The 25,640-nt window shown below is 38.8% G+C and overlaps 1 protein-coding gene across 2 annotated transcripts in view; it reads right to left on the reverse strand.

Annotated features, from left to right (window-relative positions):
• Positions 1 to 4,627: 4,627 nt before the first annotated feature.
• The window catches only part of wnt2 (wingless-type MMTV integration site family member 2), a 28,947-nt gene continuing 7,934 nt past the window's right edge, over positions 4,628 to 25,640 (reverse strand). Inside the window, exons 2-5 of one of the 2 annotated variants that reach the window (XM_072551509.1) lie at positions 24,378 to 24,598; positions 23,012 to 23,289; positions 20,985 to 21,249; positions 4,628 to 7,775 (exon numbers count right to left, since the gene is read on the reverse strand). In XM_072551509.1, the coding sequence (XP_072407610.1) occupies positions 7,546 to 7,775; positions 20,985 to 21,249; positions 23,012 to 23,289; positions 24,378 to 24,598 (994 nt within the window). In that variant the 3' untranslated portion in view covers positions 4,628 to 7,545. Of the gene's footprint in view, positions 7,776 to 20,984; positions 21,250 to 23,011; positions 23,290 to 24,377; positions 24,617 to 25,640 lie in introns of both variants that reach the window. The other variant, XM_072551508.1, reaches the window with a different exon arrangement.

Genomic DNA, 25,640 nt, shown 5'->3' on the forward strand with positions numbered 1-25,640 from the left:
AACCTCCCTTCCCACCTACATGCTCCACCCTCCCTTCTGACCTATCACCTTCATCCCCTAACCCCCGTGGAAAAGGGAACGTCACTTTGCTATTTATTCGGAATTCTAGTAAGTATTTCACTAAGTTCCTCTGGAGAGACTGTTTGCGAGAGTTTGAATTCATAGAATTGGAAGCAATTATTGACCTAGTTAGGGAATTGCTAAGTTACAGGAAATGAAATATAGGAATAAAAGACATAGGTCAAATTAACAGGCTGTGATGTTTGTTGGATCTCAATTAGTTACTGCAATTATTAACGACATGGATGATGCAATAGGCAAACCATATGTCCAAGTTTCCATTGATACAAAGGTAGGCAACACTATAAACAATGTGCCTGGAAGCATAAAATTACCAAGAGATATTAAATAGATTAAGTAAATGGACAAAACTATGGCAAACGGATTGTGATAGAAGATAAATGTGAAGTTATCAACTTCAGATGTATAATAGATAGAACAGAGTACTTTCTAAAGAATGAAAACTTAGAAACAGGAGAGATCCAAAGGGACTAAGAGGTCCATGTAGATTATATAAATGCCATGAACAGGTACATAAATCAATTTAAAATGCTTACAGAATGCTGACCTTTCTCACAAAAAGACTTGAATATGTAGGGATAAAAGTCAGGCCAAATCTACAATGCCTGAGCTAAGCCACACCTGGAGTACCATGAGCAGTTCTGGTCATCACATTTCAGGGAGGATATATTGACCTTGGAAGGAGTGTTATTTAGATTAACCAGACTTATACCTCGATCCCAAGGACTGTACAAATAAAGGTCATCTTCCTGAAATTTAGAAGATTGTGGAGTGATTTGATTGCAGGATGCAGGGTAAAAAAGGGAACTGATAGGTTGGATGAGACAAACAATTTCCACTAATAATCACTGGAGGCAGTTTTCAAGGATCCCACATTGTTCCTGACCATCTCGTGTTTCCTAATGTAATTACTTTTCAAACACTGTCTTGATTTTGATACTTACATATTTCTTTTTATCCTCCCTTTTTGTATCCTTGCTATTAGTTTTATCATCCTTCCCTGTTTTTGTATCACCATTAACTAAATCAAGCTCATTGCTGAATCTGTTATGGCCGATTCTCTTTTTGAGTGTATTGTTGCAGAAAACTATCCTGAACACACTCCAGACATTCCCTTCCTCTCTAAAATGGGCTAGTGTATTTATCCAATGTGTGTGAAAATTCAAATCCCCTATTAAAGCCACCATATCTTTGCTGCGTGTTGTCTAATCTCTGCATGTATATTTAGTACCACTCCCACCTTGGACACACATAAGTTTCACTACATTTTTAAAACTTTATATTCTTACTTCTAGTTGCAAAGTTCCCACTTCCAGCGAAGGTCTTATTACACCATGTTTTATCATTTAAGTGATTTTGAACTTAATTAGTGGAACTACTCTGTCACTTCTACATTTTCCCTGGACTTTCGAAGTTGGCATGCTTCACTCGCAGTCCTGATCATCTTGCAATGTCTCAGTAATGGTTATCATGTCATACCCTTAAAGTGACATTGGTACCTGCAATTCATTTAGTTTGTTCTTTATACTTCGCCTGTTTTTATAAGGAATGTTTATTTAGGCCACACTTTGCAAAACTTTCCTGCACACATTGATGCATTCCTTGGTTCCCTCTCCTACTTTAATTACTTTGCATCATTCAGTTTTCCACTTACTTTAGTGCCGAAAGCATAATTTCTGACTGACTCTCTTCCTTGTCATTTGTTTTCAAACTATTATTCATAAAACCTTTTGCACCTCAACCCTTGCCTTCCCTGCACCCATTTACGAGTTTAAAATCCTCATGACAATCCTATTTATCCTGCCAGGACTCTGGTCCCACCCAGTTGAAGTAGAGCCTGTCTCAACAGTAGAGTTCCTTCCTGTCTCAGTACAGGCGCCAATGCAGTCCTGTGAAATAGAAGCAATTTTTCCACACCACTCCTTCAGCCATGTGTTAACCTCTGTAACCTGATTACCTGATCTGTAACCCACATCAATTTGAATGTGGTTTGGATAATAATCCAGAGATTGTATCCTTGATGATTCAGTTCTTTAATTCATCTCCTATTTCCTGGCACTCTCTGAACAGGGCCCTTTGCTCTTTCTCCCCCATGTTGCCGGTCCCAATATGGATATGTTGACTAATTCCATACTATGTATAGCTTGGAAAAGTTGCTTTACAAAATAAGTGCTAAATATTTGTGCACCCATGAGCAGTGATTAATTGTGACAGCTGTTCTCCTATTTGAAAACTGATTCAACTTCAAACAAATGTCTTCACCTCATTAAATGAAGTTCAACATTTAATATTTGGTGGAATCCTGGGAATATTAAAATGTTGTGATTTGAAGATTTTCTTTAAAACCATATAATAAAGCAGACAGCGCTCAGTTTCATTAATAGGGGAGCAAAGAAGTGTTGTTGAACTTGTACAAGACACTTGTTAGACCTCAGCTGGAGTATTGTATACATTGTGGGCACTACATTATAAGAGAGATGAAAATGCATTGGAAAAAGTGCAGAAGCAATTTACAAGATTGGTTTCAGGAATGAGACACTTCAGCTATGAAAACAGATTGAAGAAGTTGGGACTATTCTCCCTTGAGAAGAAGAAAGCTGAGAGATCTAGATTACTTACAGTGTGGAAACAGGCCCTTCGGCCCAACAAATCCACACTGACCTGCCGAAGAGCTACCCACCCAGACCCATTCCCTTACATTTACCCCTTCACCAAACACTACGGGCAATTTAGTATGGCCAATTCACCTAACCTGCACATTTTTTGGACTGTGGGAGGAAACTGGAGCACCCGGAGGAAACCCACGCAGACACGGGGAGAACGTGCAAACTCCACACAGTCAGTCGCCTGAGGCGGGACTTGAACCCGGGTCTCTGGCGCGGTGAGGCAGCAGTGCCTCACTGTGCCACCGTGCCACCCATCTGATCGAGTTTTCAACATCATGAGTGGGCTGAACAGAGTAGGTAGGGTAAAGTTGTTTCTGCTTGTAAAAGAAAGAAGAACAAGTGGGTATAAATTTAAAGTGATGTTCAAATGAACCAAAGATGATGTGAGGAAATACTTTTTCACACAGCGAGTAGTTAGGGTATGAAATGCAGTGTTTGGAAATGTGGTAAAGGTCGACTCAATTGAGGGATTCAAGCGGGCATTGGATGGTTTATTGAATAGAAATAGTGTGCAAGAAAAGGTAGGAGATTGGCACTAGATGATAAAACTGGACTAGATAATAGAGCTGATGCATTCATGATGGCTCAAATGGCCTGCTTCTGCACTGATAATTGTGATTCTATGATAATAATAGCAACATACACAAAACTAGAACAAATATAATTATTTATGACACTTTTTGCAGTCACAGTCAACCATCATCCAACAAGCAGATTAAAATATTCATAAAACAGATTTTCTTTAATCACATCAATTTCTAAATTTCATACTAACCATATCAATTTTTATTTAGGAGAGAAGTTTTAAAGTCCTGTGATAATCTTGTCACCATAAACTATTATCACAGCAAGGGAAAACTGAAAATGACGAAAGTATTTTTAAATAATACAACCTTGACAGTGATTGTTGCATTTCAGCAACAAAATTCAGGGCAGGACCAGTATACTCAATGGTAAGGTCCTGGGGAGTGTTCTGAACGAAGAGACCTTGGAGCGCAGGTTCATAGTTCCTTGAAACTGGAGACAGGATAGCGAAGAAGGCGTTTGGTATATTTGCCTTTATTGGTCAGAGCATTGAGTATAGGAGTTAGGACGTCATGTACAGGACATTAGTTATTGCCACTTTTGGAAAACTGTATTCAATTCTGGTCTCACTGATTTAAGAAAGATGTTGTGAAACATGAAAGGGTTCAAAAAAGATTTACAAGGATGTTGCCAGGGTTGAACGATTTGAGTTAAAGAGAGAGGCTGATTGGTTGGGGCTATTTCCCTGGAGTGTCAGAGGCTGAGGGGTGACCTTACAGAGGCTTATAAAATCATTAGGGGTATGGAAAGGGTAAATAGACAAGGTCTTTTCTCCAGAATGGGGAAGTCTAAAACTACAGGGCTTAGGTTTAAGTTGAGGGGAAAGATTTAAAAGGGACCTAAGGGACAACATTTTCATGCAAAGGTTGGAGCATATATGGAATGAGCTGCCAGTGGAAGTAGTGGAGGCTGGTATAATTACAACATTTAAAAAGCATATAGATGGACATATAAATAGGAAGGGTTTGGAGGGATATGGGCCAAATGCTGGCAAATGGGAGTAGATTAATTTTGGATATCTGGTAGGCATGGACTAGTTGGATTGACTCAAATGACTCTTTGACTCAAATTATGTGTCATTGCAATATTCACCCAATGATTAAACAAGTAAATTTGTGCTTTATTTTTATGACTATTTTTCAACTCAAAGTACATGTTTCTGAAGTGTAATAGGTTTTCTTATTCAGCAATGCAAAATAACAATGTTATATAAGGCAAAATTATCAATACAATTACAAAAAAATGATTTCAACTGAGGAAGTGAAGCTATAACTCTTACTTCAACAAAACCCATCAGTGTGACTTAACTGTGTTGGAAATCAACTGGTACCTGAGAAAATTTATTATCCTTATTAACCATGCCATAAGTATGTGCGTGCATGTATTTAATGACCACAAAACCATGCAGAAATCTTTCATTTGTAGTAGTTTTTGAAAAGACTTAAAAATAATTAAATTCAGAGGACTGTTTGTATTTTTCAAAGATAATTCTTCTTCCAAGTGGAGCTCCTAATTTACAGTGTCCATTTGGAACACTACATTTTAAAAAAAACTACTCAATGCAATGATTTCCTGAGTATGTGCTTGCGAGTTTTACATTCACATGTATTGACTATATGACACCAAATGGAGTGGGTTAATGATGAACAACTCAACCTGCATTGGTAATATTGAAGGCACATGGATATCAGATGATACCTTTGTCTAGATTAATTTATTGCCCAATCAGTCTAATGTTTGTCTGTATTTGTCAATAAAATGCACAGATTCAAATTTCTTAAACTCTGAATGTGACATTCAGCCTTACAAACAGAGCTCTTGGCACTACTGTTTTAAATATCAACCATTAATTCCATTACTCTGTTTTAGATTTGTACAGTGATCATAATTTCTGAAATAAATTTCAAAAAATTCCTCGCTTTCCTGGGATTGTAATTGAGGTTAGTAATGGTTCCACGGACAGTGGCAGGTGTCCTGAAATAATGGCTTCTTTTCCTCTACAAGCTAAGACAGTGAATGGGACTAAGCTATGTGACTGCTGTGGGAAGAGGAAGGGTTGGACCTCCACAACATGTCTGCACACACATAAGCAAGGATCTAAAGGAGCAGAAAAGTCTGGAGGGAATATACAGGATCGGTTTCTCATTGCTTTTCCGCTGCTGTAGCATTCTGCCAATGAAAAGGAAGTTAGCAGACAGCCCAGCCTCCACGGAGGCCAATGTTCCAGCTTGTCATTGCAGCCATCACCCTTCTGACAAAGCCCCAGGCCATCCTTTCCAATGTTTGTCACTGGACAGCAATCAATAACAAGAAGCCTTAAGGATTTCACCTCTCCCGGGGCCAGGAACATTGGGGATAACTAATTTGTCCCCGCCACTGCTCTGACAGAAATCAATAGATTGAGTGCATCAGTATGTTTATCCTATGAGCAACTTGGAGATATCATTGGCAAGCGATGTACGTAGGTGCCTGCCCACTGGAGGAGTTTTTATTTAGCCACCTCTTAGGTACCTAGTGGAATGACATTTGGTTGAATACCTCTGGGCGAATGTCCTCTGTGCTATTAGAACCTCCTGGTAATGCAAATTCAGCCTAGGATCATTGTCTCTCTCTCTCTCTCTCTCACACACACACCCACTCACCATGATGAGCTGCCCAGCAATATGGCTCAATGGTTAATGTTTCTTTATCAGCCTTTGCCCCAGCTCCCAGCCTTTGCCCCAGCTCCCAGCCTTTGCCCCAGCTCCCAGCCTTTGCCCCAGCTCCCAGCCTTTGCCCCAGCTCCTGGCCTTTGTCCCATTTCCAGATGACCAGTCCCAGGCTCCCCGGACCAGCAGAAATTCTGCTTCAGTAGTAGAATCTGTGTATATATACACTGTGATATTATTACAAAATGAAATGTAGTGACATTGGCAGAGTGGGATTGATAGTCCAGTTGGCTGAGTAATTCGTGTTCAGTGCAGAGTGATGCCAATGGCATCATTTTAGTTGAGGTTGAGGTTACCAGTGAAGGACTCTCCTTCTCAACCTCTCCCCTCACCTAATGTATAGTGACCTGCAGATTACATCACCAGCAATAATCTTTCTCTAATGAGAAAGCAGTCCTATGATCTCACATATGGTAACTTTACCTTTAGTGACACTGACATATTCTGGTGTCAGGATGTCTGTTGCCACTCACCAGTCCTCCGAGCATGCACAAATGGTTATTTTGACAGCCATACTTATGTTTAGGCCAATGACTGTAAACTAATTGGCCATAGACAGGCAGGAGGATAGGAGAACATAGTAAGCCAACAGCATCATGAGGTAGAGAAGTTGATGTTTCGGGTGTGAACCTTCTTCAGGACTGGGGATGGGTGTAAGAAGAGCTGCAGATCTGAGGAGGTCATGGCATTGTGGCAGTGAGACAGGCACTCATTGAGTGCATATCTGAGGGAGGCAGAGAACTTCTTCAAACTTCTTCATCCTTTGAGGAGACTTTGCCGTGGACCAAACTTGGTTAGAAACAAAAAAATCTACTGATGCTGGAATCCAAGGTAGACAGGCAGGAACTAATTGGTCAGCAGACTACCTGGACTATGAAGAGGCTGCTTTAGGTATGAAGAGCTTTTCTATACATTTAGTTTTCTAACTGAAGTCTTCCTAAATTAATGCAGAAAACTATGATTTCATCAGATGAATGAATGGTTGGGGAAGATGATTGTTTCAAGCAAGAATTATGGAAAGCAGATCATGATAGGGAACATAGACACATGGATTATTCTAACACAAGGCAGTAATATCTTATGGGTGATATCCAAAACATTTACCTGCATTGAGATACCATCAAAATAAAACTTTCCATCTATAAGTTCTAAAGTTGGTGCAATTTGCTGTTTTCAAACTCTTTTGACTTCACAACCTGACTTTACATCCTGAATACATTTCATTAAAATTTAATAGCAAAGGACATATCAGTTACTAAGAACAATATGCTGCTTTTTGGTTAGGAAAGAGACATATCCTATTTCATCTTTTCATAACCAACACCCTGTTTGTACAGAAAACAACATAAATCTTCAGTGTTTAAATAATTTAGGATACAAGGAAAGGTAGGGCCAGCTGTAACTTCAGTAGAAGGAATAAAAATTGGTGATGGTTTTGCCTTAGTTAATAATGAGTAAAAAGGTATGAATGTTGACAGTCCTATGTCCGAACTGCCCCTTGCTTTTCATGTATGATCAAGCCAATCAGCATTCTTAGGAGCTTTGCACGTGTGCACATCCGTCATTTCGTGGCATTCCTTACAGCGGACCACACAACACCAGTGAAATTTACATTCACATTTCGTCACTCGCATGACACGGGATGTGTCATAGCCCCGTCCACAACACATCACTTCGCATCCATCCATTCCTCGAGAGGTCCTGTTACATACTCTGCCTGCTGTACCCAAAGAACCTGGCAAATAAGGGATAAATATCACAATGCTTTGCAACACTGAAAACAAGTAACTGATAGTTGACATAACATTTGCTTTTCATATGAACAGCCTACAGCATACTTGAACTGCTGAGCTATATGAACCATGATAAAGATTATATTTCTACTGTTTTTTTAGTCCAGTTTTCAGTGTCCGATTAGCATGCAGCTCTCTGATATATGATAGCACACAAAGAACACCGAACTGTCACCTGTCATTCTATGTGATTGTGAATGATTAATGAGGCAATTTATCTCTACTTTGCATTGTAATAGAACATAGAACATAGAACAATACAGCGCAGAACAGGCCGTTCAGCCCTCAATGTTGCGCCGAATGTTAAAATTGACAGATGATCCATTATAAAAGCTAAACATTTACCGAGCTTATTATAAAGTAAAATGGTACCTTCTCTGATGGAAAACAATGCACAATTTAATTGCATAGGAAAGCAAAGACTTTGATCAGTTAGAAAAACATGTGCTCAAGGGCAACTGAGTTCAACATTTCCTTGAGTATGTGTACATTTTCCTGTTCAGTTACTGCCCCCCACCCCACCTCCCTTGAAGTCTCTTGTTGGATTGTATACCAGTGTTCAGTAGAGCCCTCTGGAATCTTAGCCATCGTTATTCTTCACCCAGGTACCTAACCAGTGAGTTACAGCTAGCTCATTATCCATTGAAATCTGAGACCCGTCTTTCTGCTCACTGATCAAATCATGTGTGCTTTCCAGCAGTAGTCACTGGATGGTAATTGGAAGTGGCAGCTTTGACTAGTCAAATTGAAATATTCCTATTCACTGAGACTGAGATTCACAAATGCAAGACAAATAGAAAGGACAGCCAGCAAATTCCCTGGCTTGCATGGCAATACATTTGTGGGCGGCACGGTGGCACAGTGGTTAGCACTGCTGCCTCACAGCGCCGGAGACCCGGGTTCAATTCCCGCCTCAGGCGACTGACTGTGTGGAGTTTGCACGTTCTCCCCGTGTCTGCGTGGGTTTCCTCCGGGTGCTCCGGTTTCCTCCCACAGTCCAAAGATGTGCAGGTCAGGTGAATTGGCCATGCTAAATTGCCTGTAGTGTTAGGTAAGGGGTAGATGTAGATGTAGGGGTATGGGTGGGTTACGCTTCGGCGGGGCGGTGTGGACTTGTTGGGCCGAAGGGCCTGTTTCCACACTGTAAGTAATCTAATCTAATCTAATCTAATCTAATTTACCACAAATTCAGAAAGTCATATGAACTAGTTTAAAATTCTAGTTATCATAGAGCTTGCACTAATTAATTGTTTAAATTTATACATACATCTTTACATTTTTGTGTCTTTACTCAAAATTCAGCAGAATTGTCATTCAATTATAGTCTTGGATATTTTGGTCATGGGTTTGAAATTGATCAATTCCAACAGTGTGATAGTAACCGATAGTTTTCACAGCTATGACTTTGATTTTAATTTGGGAAAGATTTTTACTTTCAACTCAAGTAAAATGACAGTAAACTAGGAAATGTCTCTAAAAAGAATTTGAAGTACCATGTTGTGAAGTTCAATGGAAAAGAATCAGCTGGCAATTTGCTGTGTGCCCATTTTGTACTGCTGGCCCAGATCAACTGCATTGCCAATATCTTATTACCTGCTTCACTCTGCTTTTTCAAATGATAGGTACTGAGGCAGGTACTGCTGATAACACAGCAGATGAAGAAGACTTACAAAACTACTTTCAGTGGCAAATGGGACCAGATTAGGTTAGGATATCTAGTCGGCATAGACGAGTTGGACCAAAGGATTTGTTTCTATGCTGAACTTCTTTATGACGCTATGACTCTAACTCACAATTATATCATCCTGATAGACAGGCAAAGAATGTTTTACAGAGGCATCATGGGCATGATCAGGTCAAATCTCTGTCAGAGGATTCATTCTCAAATTTTACAATAATTTTTAATGTTAGCTGTTAATTATAGTTGACTCATTTTCACTGGGAACTAGAAAATGGTGAAATACATTCAGTTGAAACCTTTACATTAGAATTTGACAATAAACTGCTCTTTTTGGACTGATTTTAACTCATCAGTTAAGAATGCCTGAAACACCTTTTGTTTTCAATTTCTATTTCTATCTATTTTGTAACTTCGTGAATTTCTCTTCATTGCATGATTGATCTTTTCGATTACTCGACTAATATCTCAAACTTTACAGAGTCCACTGCTAAAGAAGAGAGTTACACCACTTTTATTCTTAAGTATAGCATTTACACATATTATCATTTGTTACCTCAATATGATGTGTTATCAAACAACAGTCAAATCAATCAAAAAAAGTCCATGAAAACTGGGCTGTGAGAAGAATATGCTTCTAATCCATAGCAGCACATCTAAGCCATTTGCACAAATTGCATAATTGAATGACATGAGTAATACAAACAATTTAAAATGCATTGAACTCTAAGCACAGGAAATTAGATTCCTCATCAGACCTTTATTGCATGCAAGAATCAATTCAAAACAAGAACTGAAGGTGGAATGTGTTAGAAGACAATGACATCAAGAACTGATTTTGGAAAAGATATGTTACTGGTTGCATAGTTTATTTTCACCAGAATCCAAGCTTGAAGGTAATTAGTGTTAGGATTAGCTGAAGCAAAGCTTATTTCAGAAAATGTGTATTTTCTATTATAAACATACAAACATTTAGAGATAATTTCAGTTGACTTGCAAGCCTGCATTATCAAAATGATTTCATACTACCAGAAACTGTATGCTTATTGGGATTCATATATGAAAACACAGATTATTGGCAGGGAGAAAGTGAGGACTGCAGATGCTGGATTTCAGAGTCAAGAGTGTGATGCTGGAAAAGCACAGCAGGTCAGGCAGCATCCGAGAGGCAGGAAAATCAACATTTCAGGCATAGGTCCTTCATCGGGCAACCTCATTTTTGATGAAGGGCTTGTGCCTGAAACATTGATTCTCCTGCTTCTTGGATGCTGCCTGACCTGCTGTGCTTTTCCAGCACCACAGTCTTGACACAGATTATTGGCAGAGGCAGAAATGTGTCTACGTAAGAAATGTTGAAATGATCGACCTGATCACATGTCATTGTAATATGGCAGTTTGAAGCCCTTGATCAGAATCAGTCGCTCTTCTAAGTAGAGAAATTTGGAGGACATTGTCACTGAGAACCAAGCTATTTTTAGAACAGCTTTTAAAATGTTGGATGACCTTATGAAGAAACAATTGGGCTCTGTGACCAAAGAAACTCAAAACAAAAATTGACATTGGTGTTTGTGTAACAGATTGAAGAGAAAGAATGATTGGTATAAAAATGGATCAAGAGCAAAATGATCTTAGATGACTGAACAATGCATAATTGGAACTCAGAGTTCCTGTTTCTTTTGCAAATATTCTTTTGTAATGTATATCATTCTTGGAAACTCAAAGCAAAATGCTATGGATGCTGGGAATCTGAAATAAAAATAGAAAGTGTTGGAGAAACTCAGTAAGTCTGGCAGCATCGTTGAAGAGAGAAACTCAGTTAATGTTTCGAATCTAATATGCCTCTTTTCAGAACTCAAAGAGTTTGAAAAATTGCGCTTTTTAGGCTGGAGTCCAAAGGAAAGGACGAGCAAGTGGAACAGGTTGTGAGGATGCTCAGAGCAAAAGACATAAGGATAACTATTGGCTGTGAAGCTAAGATCCTTGTCTAACAAAGGGAGCAACTGAAGGTGTTAAAAGAAGATGGGTCTGTTCTGCCAAGACATGCATTAACAGGATGTGTGCGCCTGTGTAAGGGTAGGAGTGGTGTGGATGGGTGTGATTGGAGGATTTATGAAAAATCAAGGATACAGAGGTGTCATGCTGTGACATTGTGAAATTCAACATTGAGTCATAAAGTCATAAAGTGTCTATGCAGGAAATGTGTTGTTCTACCAGCTGGTTTTGTGCTTTGTTGGAACATTGCAGCACGTCCAAGGCAGAACTACTTGCTTGGGAGACAGTGGTTTATTGAAATGGCAAGCAAATGGAAGGTTGGGTCACTCCTACAGACATGGTGGAGGTGTTCTGTAAAGCGGTCACCCAGTCAGCACTGGTATCATCAATGAAAAGGAGACCACATTGTGTTCAGCAAATACAATCACCTAGATTGAAAGAAGTGAGAATCTGCTTCACCTGGAAAGAATGTTTAGGCCATGGATAGTAAGGAGGAAGGAGGTGAATGGGTAAGTGTGACACGATCTGTGGTAGAGGGAAGGTGCCATGGGTCAGTGAGGTAATGTTAAGAGAGATGGAGGAGTGGATCAGAGGGAATGGTCCCTGTGCAATGCTGACAGTGAAGGGAAGGAAAAGATATATTTGCTGCTCGTATCCTACCAAAGGTGATGGAATTTTTACCCTTTATACATTTTCATCTTCCAATCACCACCAATGGCAACACCTTTGTTCTAATTTCTCTGCACCTTCTGATGACAATCTGTTCTATTTGCTCCTATTCCTCTTCTCCCCCAGGGGTGGTGAGGATGGGATAGGTGAACACATGTAGAGGGTACAACCTGGTTGGTTGATGGGAGGAATGAATCTGGTTTGTACCTGGAGAGGAAGGTCGATCAGAGGAATGGAAGGCAGGGGGAGGGGCTGAGAAGGTAGTCAGGGGATGGGAAGGGAGGTTTTTTGAAATTGGAGAATTCAACGTTGAGTCCTCCGAGATGCCCAGGAGGAAAATGAGGTGTTGTTCCTCTAATTTGCTTTACAATTTTCCAACCCTTTTCTGTTCTGAAGAAAAGTCATACTAGTCTTAAAACATGAACTGTTTCTTTCCTTCCACTTTGCTGCCAGACCTGCTGTGTGTCTCCAGCACTCTCTGTTTTTACTTATAGTATTCTTGGGTGGTTCTTGTCTGTTCTGAACAGATGCAGCATCACTTTTACAGTTTGTAGATGAAAATAATCATTGTGGCACTGAGATTTGTTGTGGCTTTCCTGCACTGGGAGACAGAAGGGCACTAAAAAAAGCAATCACATTACTAAAATGCAATAATTCAAGTTTCAACCAAGCAAAACAAAAAGAGCTATAAATGCTTACGCCTAGAGTAAATACATGAAGGAAACTGTGGATTGTGGAATCTTTAGGACTGTGTGAGTGCTGGCTGCCCACATAACTCTCACCAAGTCGAGCCAAAGTTAAATGTTCAAGTTTTACAAATTAGACAGAGAACCAACCCAAGGGCACTCTCTCTGGGAACTGATTTCTGAAGCAGCTAGAATTGGTTTTAAAACTATACAGCAATGAAGCAGATTATTGTATTAAATTGTTTTAAAATGTCAAATATTTTGATTAAATTACAGAATGGAAACATTGACTATAACTCTTATAATTTTGATTAAAGCCTTTGACACAAACAGCCTCAAAAATGTTGTCTTTCATAAATCTGCCAATACCGAGTGTGTTGGCAGTAGCTGTGAAAGTGTGGTGCCTGAGTGGCTGTAGTGTCTGAGTTTTGCTCTCAGAAGTTGCCACAGAATGAGCAACTTTGTTACCATCATTAGACAGTTAATCATCACTTGTGACCACAGAATTGCTCTCAGATTCCAAACTCAATGGAAAGGTGTGTAAACACCATAAAATAATGCTGCATCTTTTTGGAATAATCATAGTGCAATTTTAAAAAATTCAGCAAATAAAATGTTGAACATCAGTGGAAAGGATTATTGGCTTCTCCCCTCTCGTGACTTCAGGAGTGTACAAAAACCTCACTCATGATAGACACTCCATTGGTATTTGAGAGCAATAAAAGATGAGCCAGAGACCAAAGAAAGTGTGTTTGAAAACTCAGTAAAGTGAATTATATAGATAGAGTGACTCATGTCTAACAGGCCATACACTAACACCTATCAAACAGACAGTGAGATAAAATCCTAGTGAGTTTGGTGATCTTATTGCACAGTCCAGTATGAGAAGAGTTACCTCAACAGTCACACTGCCTAAAATTACCTCAGTCAGTACCAACCACAAGTTGAACTTGAGAATATATATTTGCATGGCTTATTCCTCTTTAATGCATTCTGGTTTTTTGTTCTTTTTGATGCTCGCAAAGAGTGAGTGGGTCTGCCAGTTCTTCCCTAATAATAAATACTGAAGTGCTGTCGTTAAGCAGATCACAACTTGGGAGTTGGCTGTATAAAGTTGTGACCTGTCGGTATTAGCCAGGGACTATTACTGCAGTGTGGAGGTGATATTACACTTTCATTCATAAATCTGAAACATCAAGGTCAGCCATGGGCTTAAAGGTCTGCTAAATGCTTGCCTGTGTACTTGCTTTTCGAAGTAAAATAGAAAACCATGTTGCATTACTTGACCAGAGTGCTCTGTGAATCCAGAAGAGTTAGTTACATGATAGATGCTAACTGAATTACTTTTCTTTGATAATTATTCACTCGCACTGTACGCTGAAATAAAAAGCATATATGTCAAGAGGATCCCAGACAGTCACAACATTCCTTTAGCCATTTCACGCTCCTGGATGGTTAATTGGCTGAAGATAGAATTACTGAACCTCAGCACTACCTTCAGTGCTGTTCATTGATGGCCATCTGCTGAAGCTTTCAGGATTAGATATTATAGAATCCCTACAGCGTGGAATTGGCCATTCAGGCCATTGAATTTACAATGGCCCTCCAAAGAGCAGCCCACCCAGATTCACCTTCCTAAGCTATATCTGCTAATACACCTCCCTTGCACAACCCTGAACATTATGGGCACATTAGCACATGGCCAATCCACCTAACCAGCACATCTTTGGACTGTGGGAGGAAACCCACGCAGACACAGGAAGAATGAGCAAACTCCACAAGGACAGTTTGCCAGGGGTGGAGTTGCACCCAGGTCCTTGGTGCTGTGAGGCAGCAATGCTAAAGACTCAGCCACCATGCTACCCAATTGATATGGGGTAGGGTTTCCTGGTGGGGACACCATGGAATCCCCAGGGATGGCAGAGGAAGTTTAAATGTGGGGAGGCAAGCTGGGAGCAGTGAGGAGTTCGCAAGTGTAAGTTCTGGCATACAGCGAACACTCAGCGGGGGAAAGACCTTGGGAGTGGGAATATCTGATTTGGAAATGGGTGTGTGTGTAATGGATTTCCTTGTTCAAAAGCCGAGCAGATAACATACAGGTTTCATCTCCACCACCCACTACCCCCTCATCACTTAGCTCCTCACACTGGCTGAGAATTTGAAGCTGGGTGAAATGTGGTCCAAAATTGAATTATAAAGATTTAATTAGAGTGAGGGTGGGCAGTTTGCCCCAGGAACTTTAAAGTTCCAAACAGTTTATGGTGGATGGGAAGATAGTGGCAAGGACAGCTAGAGAAGTTTTAAAATCCTCCCATCCCCTGCAAATCCATTAGCAGGGGACTGTAAAACAATGCCCTGTGAAGTGTACCTGCTACTAGAATGTCAGAACAGCAGTCAATTTGTGTGAAGCAAGGTCCTACAAAGATCCTATGTGACAATGATCACAGAATTGGTTTATTTTATTAATGATGTTAATTAAGGGATAACTATTGTTCAGGAAATCAGGCATATTTCTCCTGCTTTTCTTAATTATAGTGATGTGAAATGTTTTACCCAAGAAGGATGACGGGCTTTCAATTTAACATCATATCCAAATGGTGGTAGCTCTGCCAGTGTAGACATACAGTCAGCCAGTACTCTAACTGCATTCCCTCAATGCTGCACTGGAGTGTCAGCCTTGATACTTATGCTCAAATCCTGGAGTGACACCAGAGCCAAAAGATTTCTGACTTAAATGCAAATGTCTACCAGTTAAGCCATGACTGACACAACTATAAACTATTATAAAATAGGTATAATTAAATAAAATATATTAATTATGGAATAAATAAGGTTTAAGTGCCAATACTGATTGATATCTAAGGAGCATTCATACGTGCGTCAGCTTCAGAAGTGATCTTTGCCCTTGCATTAAAGGTAAACATGTACAGTGTAAAGTGAATGACACAACTTGAACTGACATCGAAGTAAAGATTACATGCCAGAGTTTCTCACAACAGCTTTAAGCAGCTGTACATTAAGTCATGAGTCTGGAATCAGCTTGCAAGTATATAATAACTAAAGGGTTAATGAATAGTGAAAGTTGCTTTCTCTGTTGTTATATTTAAATAAAAAAAGAGTAATAATAGGCTGATTTCTCAAAGAAGCTTCTCAACTTGTAAACATTTAGACACAGCTTGGAAACATCTCCTTGCCCCTCACTTTTACCAACCCACATTCTGAAATCATGGGATGTCCAAATGTCTGTCAGTGATATTATTCAGTCTCTAGCTGCAGGCAGCAAAATAAACATTCTCGTAATAGGATACTGTATCATTTTATTGTCATGAGTTATTCATCCAGGGAAGGATTCTATATCTTATCTGCATTCTCTTCAGTGTAAAAGTTGGCAGTCATTTGATGTGGAGGAATGAGTGACCAGTTTACAGAAATTGGAATGTTCAGTACTGAAGTTGACCATATTTTTAAAGTAAATAGGTTTTCACTGACCATACTGTGCAACAGTTAGACATTCATTCTTCATTATAACTCTACCATCAGCACTCAGGAATGATCAAGGCTGATGTGATTTCTGGTGCTTCTTTCATGAGGTAGAATTTTAAATTATAGTTAGTCATTTGACATCCAACTATTACTAGTCTTAAAATCTTGGAAAACCATTCTCACTCTTAGGTCAGAAGGGTGAACGATTTGAAAAATCTATCCAGCATTATATTCAATTGCCATGCTGAATGTTAACACTGCAAAGAGTTGAAAACATTAGAAATTCCCAACACTGACTTTCTCATTTTCACCACAAGTTTCAATCTGACATTTTTGAACTTGAAATTGAACTTAATTTGATACTGCATTGTGAACTTTTTCAACATTCCAGTAGTACATTAGAGTATGAAGTGAGATGACATAAATTTTTAAAGTTATGAAAGAATGAGGCTTGGTAAACAGAAGCACAAATTGACAGGTCTAGAGTTGGGGCTTACAGTTTTAAGATTAGATGCAACAGACTTCAAATAGAAAACAAGAGAAACATCTTCATACATTCAACTATTAGGCTGGAGGATTCACTTCTTGGAATAGTGTTTAAAGTAGAGCTGTGTCAACATTCAAGATTAGGATGAGTCTGCAAGGCTGGTGCAATGATTCTGCAAACTAAGTTATTGCCTACAGCACAATACTTGGGGTAGGGAAAGAGCAGAAATCTGATTAATGAGCTCTTGAAATTCAGGCATGGAAAATATCCACCAAACAGCAGACTTCCAACATTGGAAATCTGCTACTAGCATCTTTCTTTCTGACTGTCAGACCCAACAGACCAGCTTTAAAATGATTTGAAACTGTGAGGTCTTCCACACTGTCATGGACTGTGAGCTTTTTTTATGACCATTGACTATCAGCAAAACTGACAATTGCTGAGAGTATGAACTGACTGCAGAGCAGTGAGCAAAGAAAAGACAGAGCTGCTTCTCTAATCAGAGCTTCGTTCTCTCTTGGTCTTTCCATTCTTCAAGTGACAAAATCTGTAAGTGGAGGAGCATCAAGGGCAGGTACCTGTAAATTGCACTTGTCATAGTCCTGAAAGACTAAAGGGTTGCTCTCTCCTTAGTGAAAGAGACGATGGGTGATGGTTTAACCTGATAGTCATCAAGTATCAGGCAAGGCATGAAGTTCATGGTAGCCTCAAAATCAGTCATCCACCAACTGAGCTAACCAGATTCAGAGTAAGACCCTGCAATTGGAAATTGCTGAGCAGTTATTTTGGTCTGCCTGATGTTAGGTATTCCGGTTATGCTATCATCCGTCACTTTGAGCAGATGATCAAAGTCCAGTCAAATCCATTTGACATCATCTAGAACACTGATGATAAGAAGCTAAATAAGAAAAGAAGAAGAGGCTGAGACCCTGAATAAAGTGGTTATGGGAGTCTGGATCAAGCTGGGGGAGTGGGGGGGGGGGGGGGGAGATGATGAAAGTCTGTATCAGGCCAGCTGTTATCCTCAATGTACAAGGTTCTCTGTACTCAAGAGTGGGAACCCATCCTGGGATTGTCAATGACAACACTCCAGGACTCTTCTCTTGGTTTAATAAAATCCTGCGCACAATCTATTGATTGGGGAATCTACGATAGGCATAATGATATTTAAGGCTGTAAATGAGGGATCCAATGTTGGGGAAGATGACGACCTTCAATCCCACAGTGTAGTACCAAATTGAAATTTGAATGCATTGGTTCTTGGCACAGCATATAATGAAACATTCAGATTTTTTTCATTCATATGTACAATATTCATCTTTGAAAGTTTTGTGTGTGTCTGTACACCCCTGTGTGCATGTTTGTGAAAATGTGTGTGGTGCCAAGTAGCATGGTTAAAGATTCACCTCGGTCATCTGATACGCTTACATTGTCTGTGTGGATAGCTGGAGAACAGAATATGGGAACCGGAAAGTAAGTTCAATCACATAGTACTGACATAGTTTGTTTGGGCCAAAATAACTGTTTCATTAATGTACCATCTATATACATTTACAATCATTACTTTTAACTGGTTTGCACAAACACTAACATACATTTTGGATGAGGAAAGGATTAAACCTATGATGTTTAGTTTTACAATTACCAGGTTTCTAGACATCTCCAGTTTTTGGTATTACACCAGTAGAACATTCCATTTTCTACCCACAATACATTGTTGCCAATTCTTAACAATTCTTTGCATTTCATGGTTCACTGACTTGGTGTCTAGCAGATCTGACTGTGAAATTTGTCTTTGACACATTAGAGTTCTGTCAGGTCAAGTGAAAGTATAAAGGAAAGGAAAATCATCAGCAGATGTTGTGGTGGAAATATTCCACAGACATTCTTCATTTTCAACACATTTACTGCTATTCGTAGGTAATGAAGCTAACAGATGTCACAAAAATAGACTCAATATGAAGACCATGAATATCAAATGTTCATGAATGTCATAAATTTCCCTTCAATCTTGTTGGTATAATTTTTATACCCATAGCCATATTTGCATAATCATGTACTGCTTAGAATGTTTTAACCTAACCAACTGTTACCTGTGTCACTGAATAATTAAAACTCTGACAGTCCTGTAAAAGACATAAAGTACACATTCTAATGTCAGCTAACCTTGACTGTTACAGAAAAAGAAAAAAAATTGTTGAGTAAAAAACTTCTCTAATGAAGTAATATTTTCCTGCCATTCCTAAAGCTGGCACAGTGGATTGTAATATATTCTGATGGATTACCACATGGACTTTAAAGAAAGCATGTGTGTGCCAACAAAAAGTGTGAGTAAAACAAAAGCATGAATTTGCAAGATGTTATGCAAACATTTCCAGGGAACACTAATGTTTGCTTTAGGACTGTAAAATTTGCAGAGGCGATTGAACACTATATATTTGCCAGGAGCTATGTAGACGTAAACTAGTATTGGAAGTACTGCTCCTACTGTCAAAAGACTGCCACCCACAATCATTTAGGACAAAACAGGGTTAAAATACAAACTAATTTCCTTTTGTTCAAGAATCCACCACATTTAAAACTATTCAAAACTTGGGATTTTAGATGGAGTAATTAAAAGCACAGGAAGCCTATTTAATCTGGTCAAGTTCAACAGCTATTTAATTTGTCTATGAGGAAATGTGCACTAGTGAGTACATGAAAGCTTGTAACTAACACAGCATAGTATGATTGCTGAATCCAAATTCATTGCAAAATATTTACAAAAGCATTTTAAGATTGAAAGGACTGTCCTCGGGTTATTGTTTGCTTTTCATTTTCCATGTAACTCTTCCTGTCCACTCCAAACGCCCTTAAATTTCCCATATTGGCTTAATATCATGAAGTACGGAATGTGCTTTTATAACAATAGGATTAAAAATGTCAATACTTCTAGTCTATTAGATTAGATTACCTACAGTGTGGAAACAGGCCTTAAAAGTTCTACACCGAACCTCCGAAGATTAACTCACCCAGATCCATTTCTCTCTGATTAATGCACCTAACACTATGGGCAATTTAGCACAGCCAATTCACCTGGACTGTGCATCTTTGGACTGTGGGAAGAAACCGGACCACTCAGCGAAAACCCACACAGACACAGGGAGAATGTGCAAACTCCACATAGACAGTTACCCAAGGCTGCAATCGAGCCTGGGTCCCTGGTGCTGTGAGGCAGCAGTGCTAACTACTGAGCCACAAACTTATATCAAAAGAATTAAATACGATCAGAATTCGTGGAACTCCCTTTCAATCAGATGCTGGATGTACCTACAGCTCAAAGACTGCAGTGCTTCAAAAAGACAGCTCATAACCATTTTCTCAATGATAATTAGGGATGGGCAATAAGTTTTGGCCTAGACAGTGATTCCCCAAATCTTATTAACAAACTGTACATATACATATATATGGCCTGCCTCCTGTCTTAACTATTTTACATGAATATTATGAAAGGTAACTGCCCAACTCATTTTCTTTAAGGAAGCCAGAGGTAGCATTCATTGAAACCAAAAGCACATCAACATTTCAACTAAATTATCTCTGTCTGCTTCACGCAATGGACAGTTTTGCCAATTAAGTCCAAAAAGCAAATTTGTCATGAACATTAAGATGTTCTCTTATTTTCTAGTAAATGCTGCATCACAGGAGGAATGTTAGCACTAAAGAATGTAACGGCTTCTTACTATTGGTACTTTCTACTAGCTTCAATACTTCTTGTTTGGGTATGGTATGGTTTAAGTGCAGTGTGAAATGTCTTTTACTTTGTGTAGTAGCACTCCTTGCTCCTCTCAGAAGATCAACGTTAGTGCATCAATGTCATTTTCCAATTACTGCTCTGGAATCTTAATGAATTAAGGTCATAAAACCATCAATTTTTATACTACACTGCCAATTTGAGTCATTTGCAAAACCAAGTCCCATAGGAGAAAACAAATCATTGAAGAAATTCTGGTACAAAAGGCAACATATATGGAAGGCTATGTACTGCAACGTAAAAACAATGTTGTGTTTTCATGAATACATATAAAAGTCCAGTCTAGGTTACACTGTGATAGCAGCAAGCAGAATGGGTTTATATTCAGTAAAATATAATACAAATAGTGTAGTGATGGATTACCTGCTTCTTTGTCCATGACACAATAATCTGGTGAGTTCTCAAAGTATACTAGGTCATTTTTTGTTGGCTTTTTAAAGTTCTTGTTTGCTACAGTGAAACCAGTCCCATCTTGGTTCATGATCACCTGGATAGCCCCATTATACTTTCTTCGCAGGTAATCACCAGTTTTTTGAAGGTCTGCCATGGCAAGCCAGCAAGTTCGCAAAGTACATGATCCACTAACTCCATGGCATTTGCATTCAAGTTTCAGGAAACGTTTGACAGCCTGCCAGGGAAATAACATAGTGCCTTCAGTTCTCACCAACAATACCACTGAAAAGTCAATTCACTGGAGACATCAGCACCAATAATCAAGACAAAACAAATAAATAACTGGCACCAGGTGAATCTAACTGCAAATGAAGCAATATTACAATTTATTTGCTCAAAACTGTTGCAATTTTATTCCAGCCATAACTTAAGATAAGAACAAAGTAGAAAACAAGAACAAAGTAGAAAGTTGTTCAAATCCTATTGATTGTGGATTCATGTGCAGGAATTACAATTGCATCTACTCTTATTAAAAATTTAAAGTATAGTATATATTTTTTCTATGTCTGGTTCTCACTGGAATCCTGAAAATATTGAGTTAGAGGAACAGGATGGTTTCCACCAAGAGTTGTTACTTCCACCGTGCTGACGTTCACAGGGTTGTCAGCAGCTTTCCTACCCACAAGACTGAAAGATAATTTATTACAATGAGCTGATCTCTTGTCTAACCCTATGGGTGGAGAATTAATTAATTGTTATACTTGGCAAGTCCTAAAGGTTAGTCACACCACCACCCCCCCCCACCCCACCCGCATAAAATCAGAGCACTCTAATTCTGTCGTTGACACCAGAGTGTGATTTTAAACAAAACTATTGATATTTTGAATAAAATTAGTAACAGTTTATTAAAAAGAGAAAAGATAAAAGTTATTAACTTATCAAGGTTCAACCCTTTGTCAAAACTGACAAAGGGGCTGCAATCAAAGTAATCTTTTTCTTTTCAGCTGTTAGTTTGTTTCTTGCATTTTATGCATCTTCTCAGATTTATAGTGCTTTAAGTTCACCCTCCCCCTCTGCTTCTAATTTGTATTGCTAATATACAAAGCTACTTTCAGCGAGGAAATGAAGTGGGGCAACTGGACAAAAAAACTAACTTTCAATCTTTTTGAATTTATGTAAAAGTTATTTTAATGTCTCTTAGTGTTGCAAACCCAAATACAGATACTGAAAAGAATGGAAAGGATGAATTGGATTGATAAAGTAGCAAATGATGAAGTGCTGTGGAGAGTAAATGAATAAAAAATTTAGCTGAACATAATTAGGAAAAGACAGTGACTGGACAGATCACATTTAAGAGAGAATAGCTTTGTAAGAGGTGTTACCAAGAAATGATTTCAATGAAAAAAATAGAATGAAGGACTGTCAATGTAAGGCAGTTTGAAAATTAAAGCAACCACCTGCAAGTAAAAAGACTGACATAGTATAAAGAGACACGGAAAGACTGTTAGGAGCCAAGGTCCTGCTTTCAGGTAAGCACACATGATGATAATTACTGCAGTAAATGTATTTTTCTGTCCAGTGCAGAATATTTACGTGTTTCTGTCAATGTGATTAATGCAGGCTAATGTACATCCTGAGGAGTACCTTGCCTGACTGGCCACAAATGTGACTGGTGGAGAGCTTAGTGAAGAAGTATGGTTGGGATAAAGTGGGGCAAACTTTACTTTTAATTCAACATTTTTAAAGCTAACATTGGATCTTTGATGTTGCCTTTGGATGCCTGGGGTAGGGAAGATTTTGGTAAGCACATCAATTCACAAACACTTTTTAAAAAGTCATTATTCCATTTATGCAATATTGAGAATGTGTTGCATATTTTTTATAATTGAAATTAAAAGAATTTTGCATATATTTTCGATTTTGCAAAAGCACACTTCATTACCAAAACAAGCACATGTCTCTATTTAAAAGAAGCTGAAGCAGAAGAATGAACAAACCTTTCTGCCAGCTCGGTTATTATGAAGGTTCATCAGTGCCCTAGCATCCTTTCCTTTCTTTTCCTTGGCATCCACAAACGCTTTAGCAAAACTAATACCATAGTCAATATTATCACTGCATCCTCCCCAGTTGAAGGTTCCTTTGTTGTCCTTGGATGTGCCTTTCTTCTGAGGATCACAGGAACAGGAGCTGAGTTCTCCCTGACTACAGGCTCTCGTTATAGCAAACACAACTCCTGCAGAGGAGATGGCATAAACAAAGGCTGCTTCTCTGCTACCTGTATCAGAATAGCACAAAATAATTGGTTAAAGTGCCTCATGACACGACACAAGCCCACATAAACAGAAATGACTAACCACTTAAAGGATTTTATTTACCATCAGTATCCCTTTTCTACATTCATATTATTTTTTTCTAATTGATTTTGAAATTGATCATGTATTCAAAAGATTTGTATCTTCAAAAGTACAAATACTTATGGGAAATTAAAAAATTAAATGATGATGCAAACACAGGGAACATAAAACCAGGATGCATTTTTGTGTTTAATTCTTCTTCAATTTAGGACCCAAATTCTCTCAATTAAGTGAAAAATTTTCATAATTCACTATTTTGAGAAGGCAATCCTTTAGTGGTTTAGGGTTGTAAATGCATCCAGATACAACTTTAACGAAGACATAGAAATAAGTTAGGATTTAATTCAAGTCACCATTTCATAATCAGAACAAAACAATATCTCACACAGTTGGAGTAATATTTAATTATATAACAATTGTTGTTTAAATATTAGTGATCAACAAATTACATTGTCACAAGGATACAAATTAAAGGAGGAGGAGTACACCATGCAGTTCGATGAACCAGCTCTGCTGTTCAATACACTCATGGTTGATTTGGGGTTTCAACTTTGCTTTCTGCCCACTCCTTATATTCCCGATTCTCTGAGAGATTAAACATCTGGCTCTCACAGCCTTAAATGGTTCCTGCAGAGAATGCCAATGATTGGCAATCTTTTTAGTAAAATATTTTCTCCTTATCTCAGACTTAAAACGGGGCTCATGTTCCCTGACACTGCAAATTGTTAGCCCAGCAAATCAAATTCTACTCGCCCATTTAAGTTTATGAACACAAGGGTTCATTTGTAGGTGACCTCACTCTGACCTAGGAGGATGCACAGCTAACAGTACAGGTTTTGACCTACCAGTTCTTCTTCACATTTCTCAGCTATCTTAGAAAAGGCCAGCAAATGAAATATAACTGCAATCTAAAAAAACATCGCCACATTGAGGAGAACGATTTCAGTAGTTGTGAAAATAATCATATCTCAGGACGGTGGTGTGGCTTTAGGTTCCACGTTTTACGTACTTCGAAGCATGACTCTACCAAAAAGCGTGTGGTCTCTGTCCAAGGTGTTACAGTTCCAGCGGTGATGACGGAATTGATGCTGACATTCTGCAATCCACTCTTTAGCACCATCTCCAATAGACTGCATCGTATCGGGATGTTTGTGACAAAGTTGTCGCTGTCTGCTCACTAAGCCTGGGATGTTGTCGCAAATCACTCGGGTTCCAAGGGCACCCATATACCTGTCAGAATTGATAGAACTGATAAAAGAAAGTCATATTCTGGATATGTTTAAAAGTAGAACACTGAGACTTTTTTTGCAAGTTGCAACCAAATATGATTAAATGCTGTTAAACCACATATTCAAATCACCTCTCCACTCATCTCCAATCTCCCTGTTTTATTATTTTCCTCTCTATCGCACGACCCCCGCCTGATGCGCAACCTCCACTAAATGAAAAGTAACTAAGTCTCAAAGTGTCAATCCATATTGGAAATATCTACTGTGGTTTATTACATTGGGAGTCAGAAATCCTGTTGTTGTGAAATTTATTCACTGGAGGATCTCTTGTCTATATCATATGGAAAGCATATTGCTTTAAGTTGAAATATTGTTATCTGTTTGGCATTCTAGATAAAGGCAAGAAGTCATTTGACCTGATCATTTTTTAAAAAACTCCCAATTCCATGCAGCTACCGCAACTTATTGGCAAATAGAAATATTATTTCTATGAAGCTGCTGCTCAGTTGGAGAAAAATGTCACTCTTTATTTCTAGTCTTAATTGAGGGATTGTTTAATTCTCTCCATGTTTTCTTGGCAGGACAATAGGTCTTAATGATACTTCAACAACGATTGCTGCAATATTTAACTAGAACCTTGGAAATCATTGATAAGTCTTTGGCAGTTGTTACCTGTGGTTCTCATTGAACTTTCCCAATGGTAGGTAAGGATGGATGATAAATGTCACAAACCAAGAATCATATATTAAAAAAAAAAGACCCCATCACCAAACTGGGTCCCAAGAGTTTCAATCCTTCATGCTCCTGATGTGGAAAAATGTAAACAGGTTGATAGCTGGACCATAGTAGTACTGGTGCCTCAATATTTGACTTTGTAGTAATCATTAAGGAACCGGTGCACTTGAAGAGATTCATTGTAAGGCCAATGGTGTCATTCAGTTTCCTGACAACTTACTTGTTCTTTTCCCCAGACCAAGCCAGGTTACTAATTAGCAGGGACGTACAAATAACTCCATGTTGTTGTCTTTGAGAAAAAACCCGAC

This window comes from Chiloscyllium punctatum, chromosome 32 (assembly GCF_047496795.1).
Source record: "Chiloscyllium punctatum isolate Juve2018m chromosome 32, sChiPun1.3, whole genome shotgun sequence".
In the NCBI taxonomy this organism is placed as follows: Eukaryota; Metazoa; Chordata; class Chondrichthyes; order Orectolobiformes; family Hemiscylliidae; genus Chiloscyllium; species Chiloscyllium punctatum.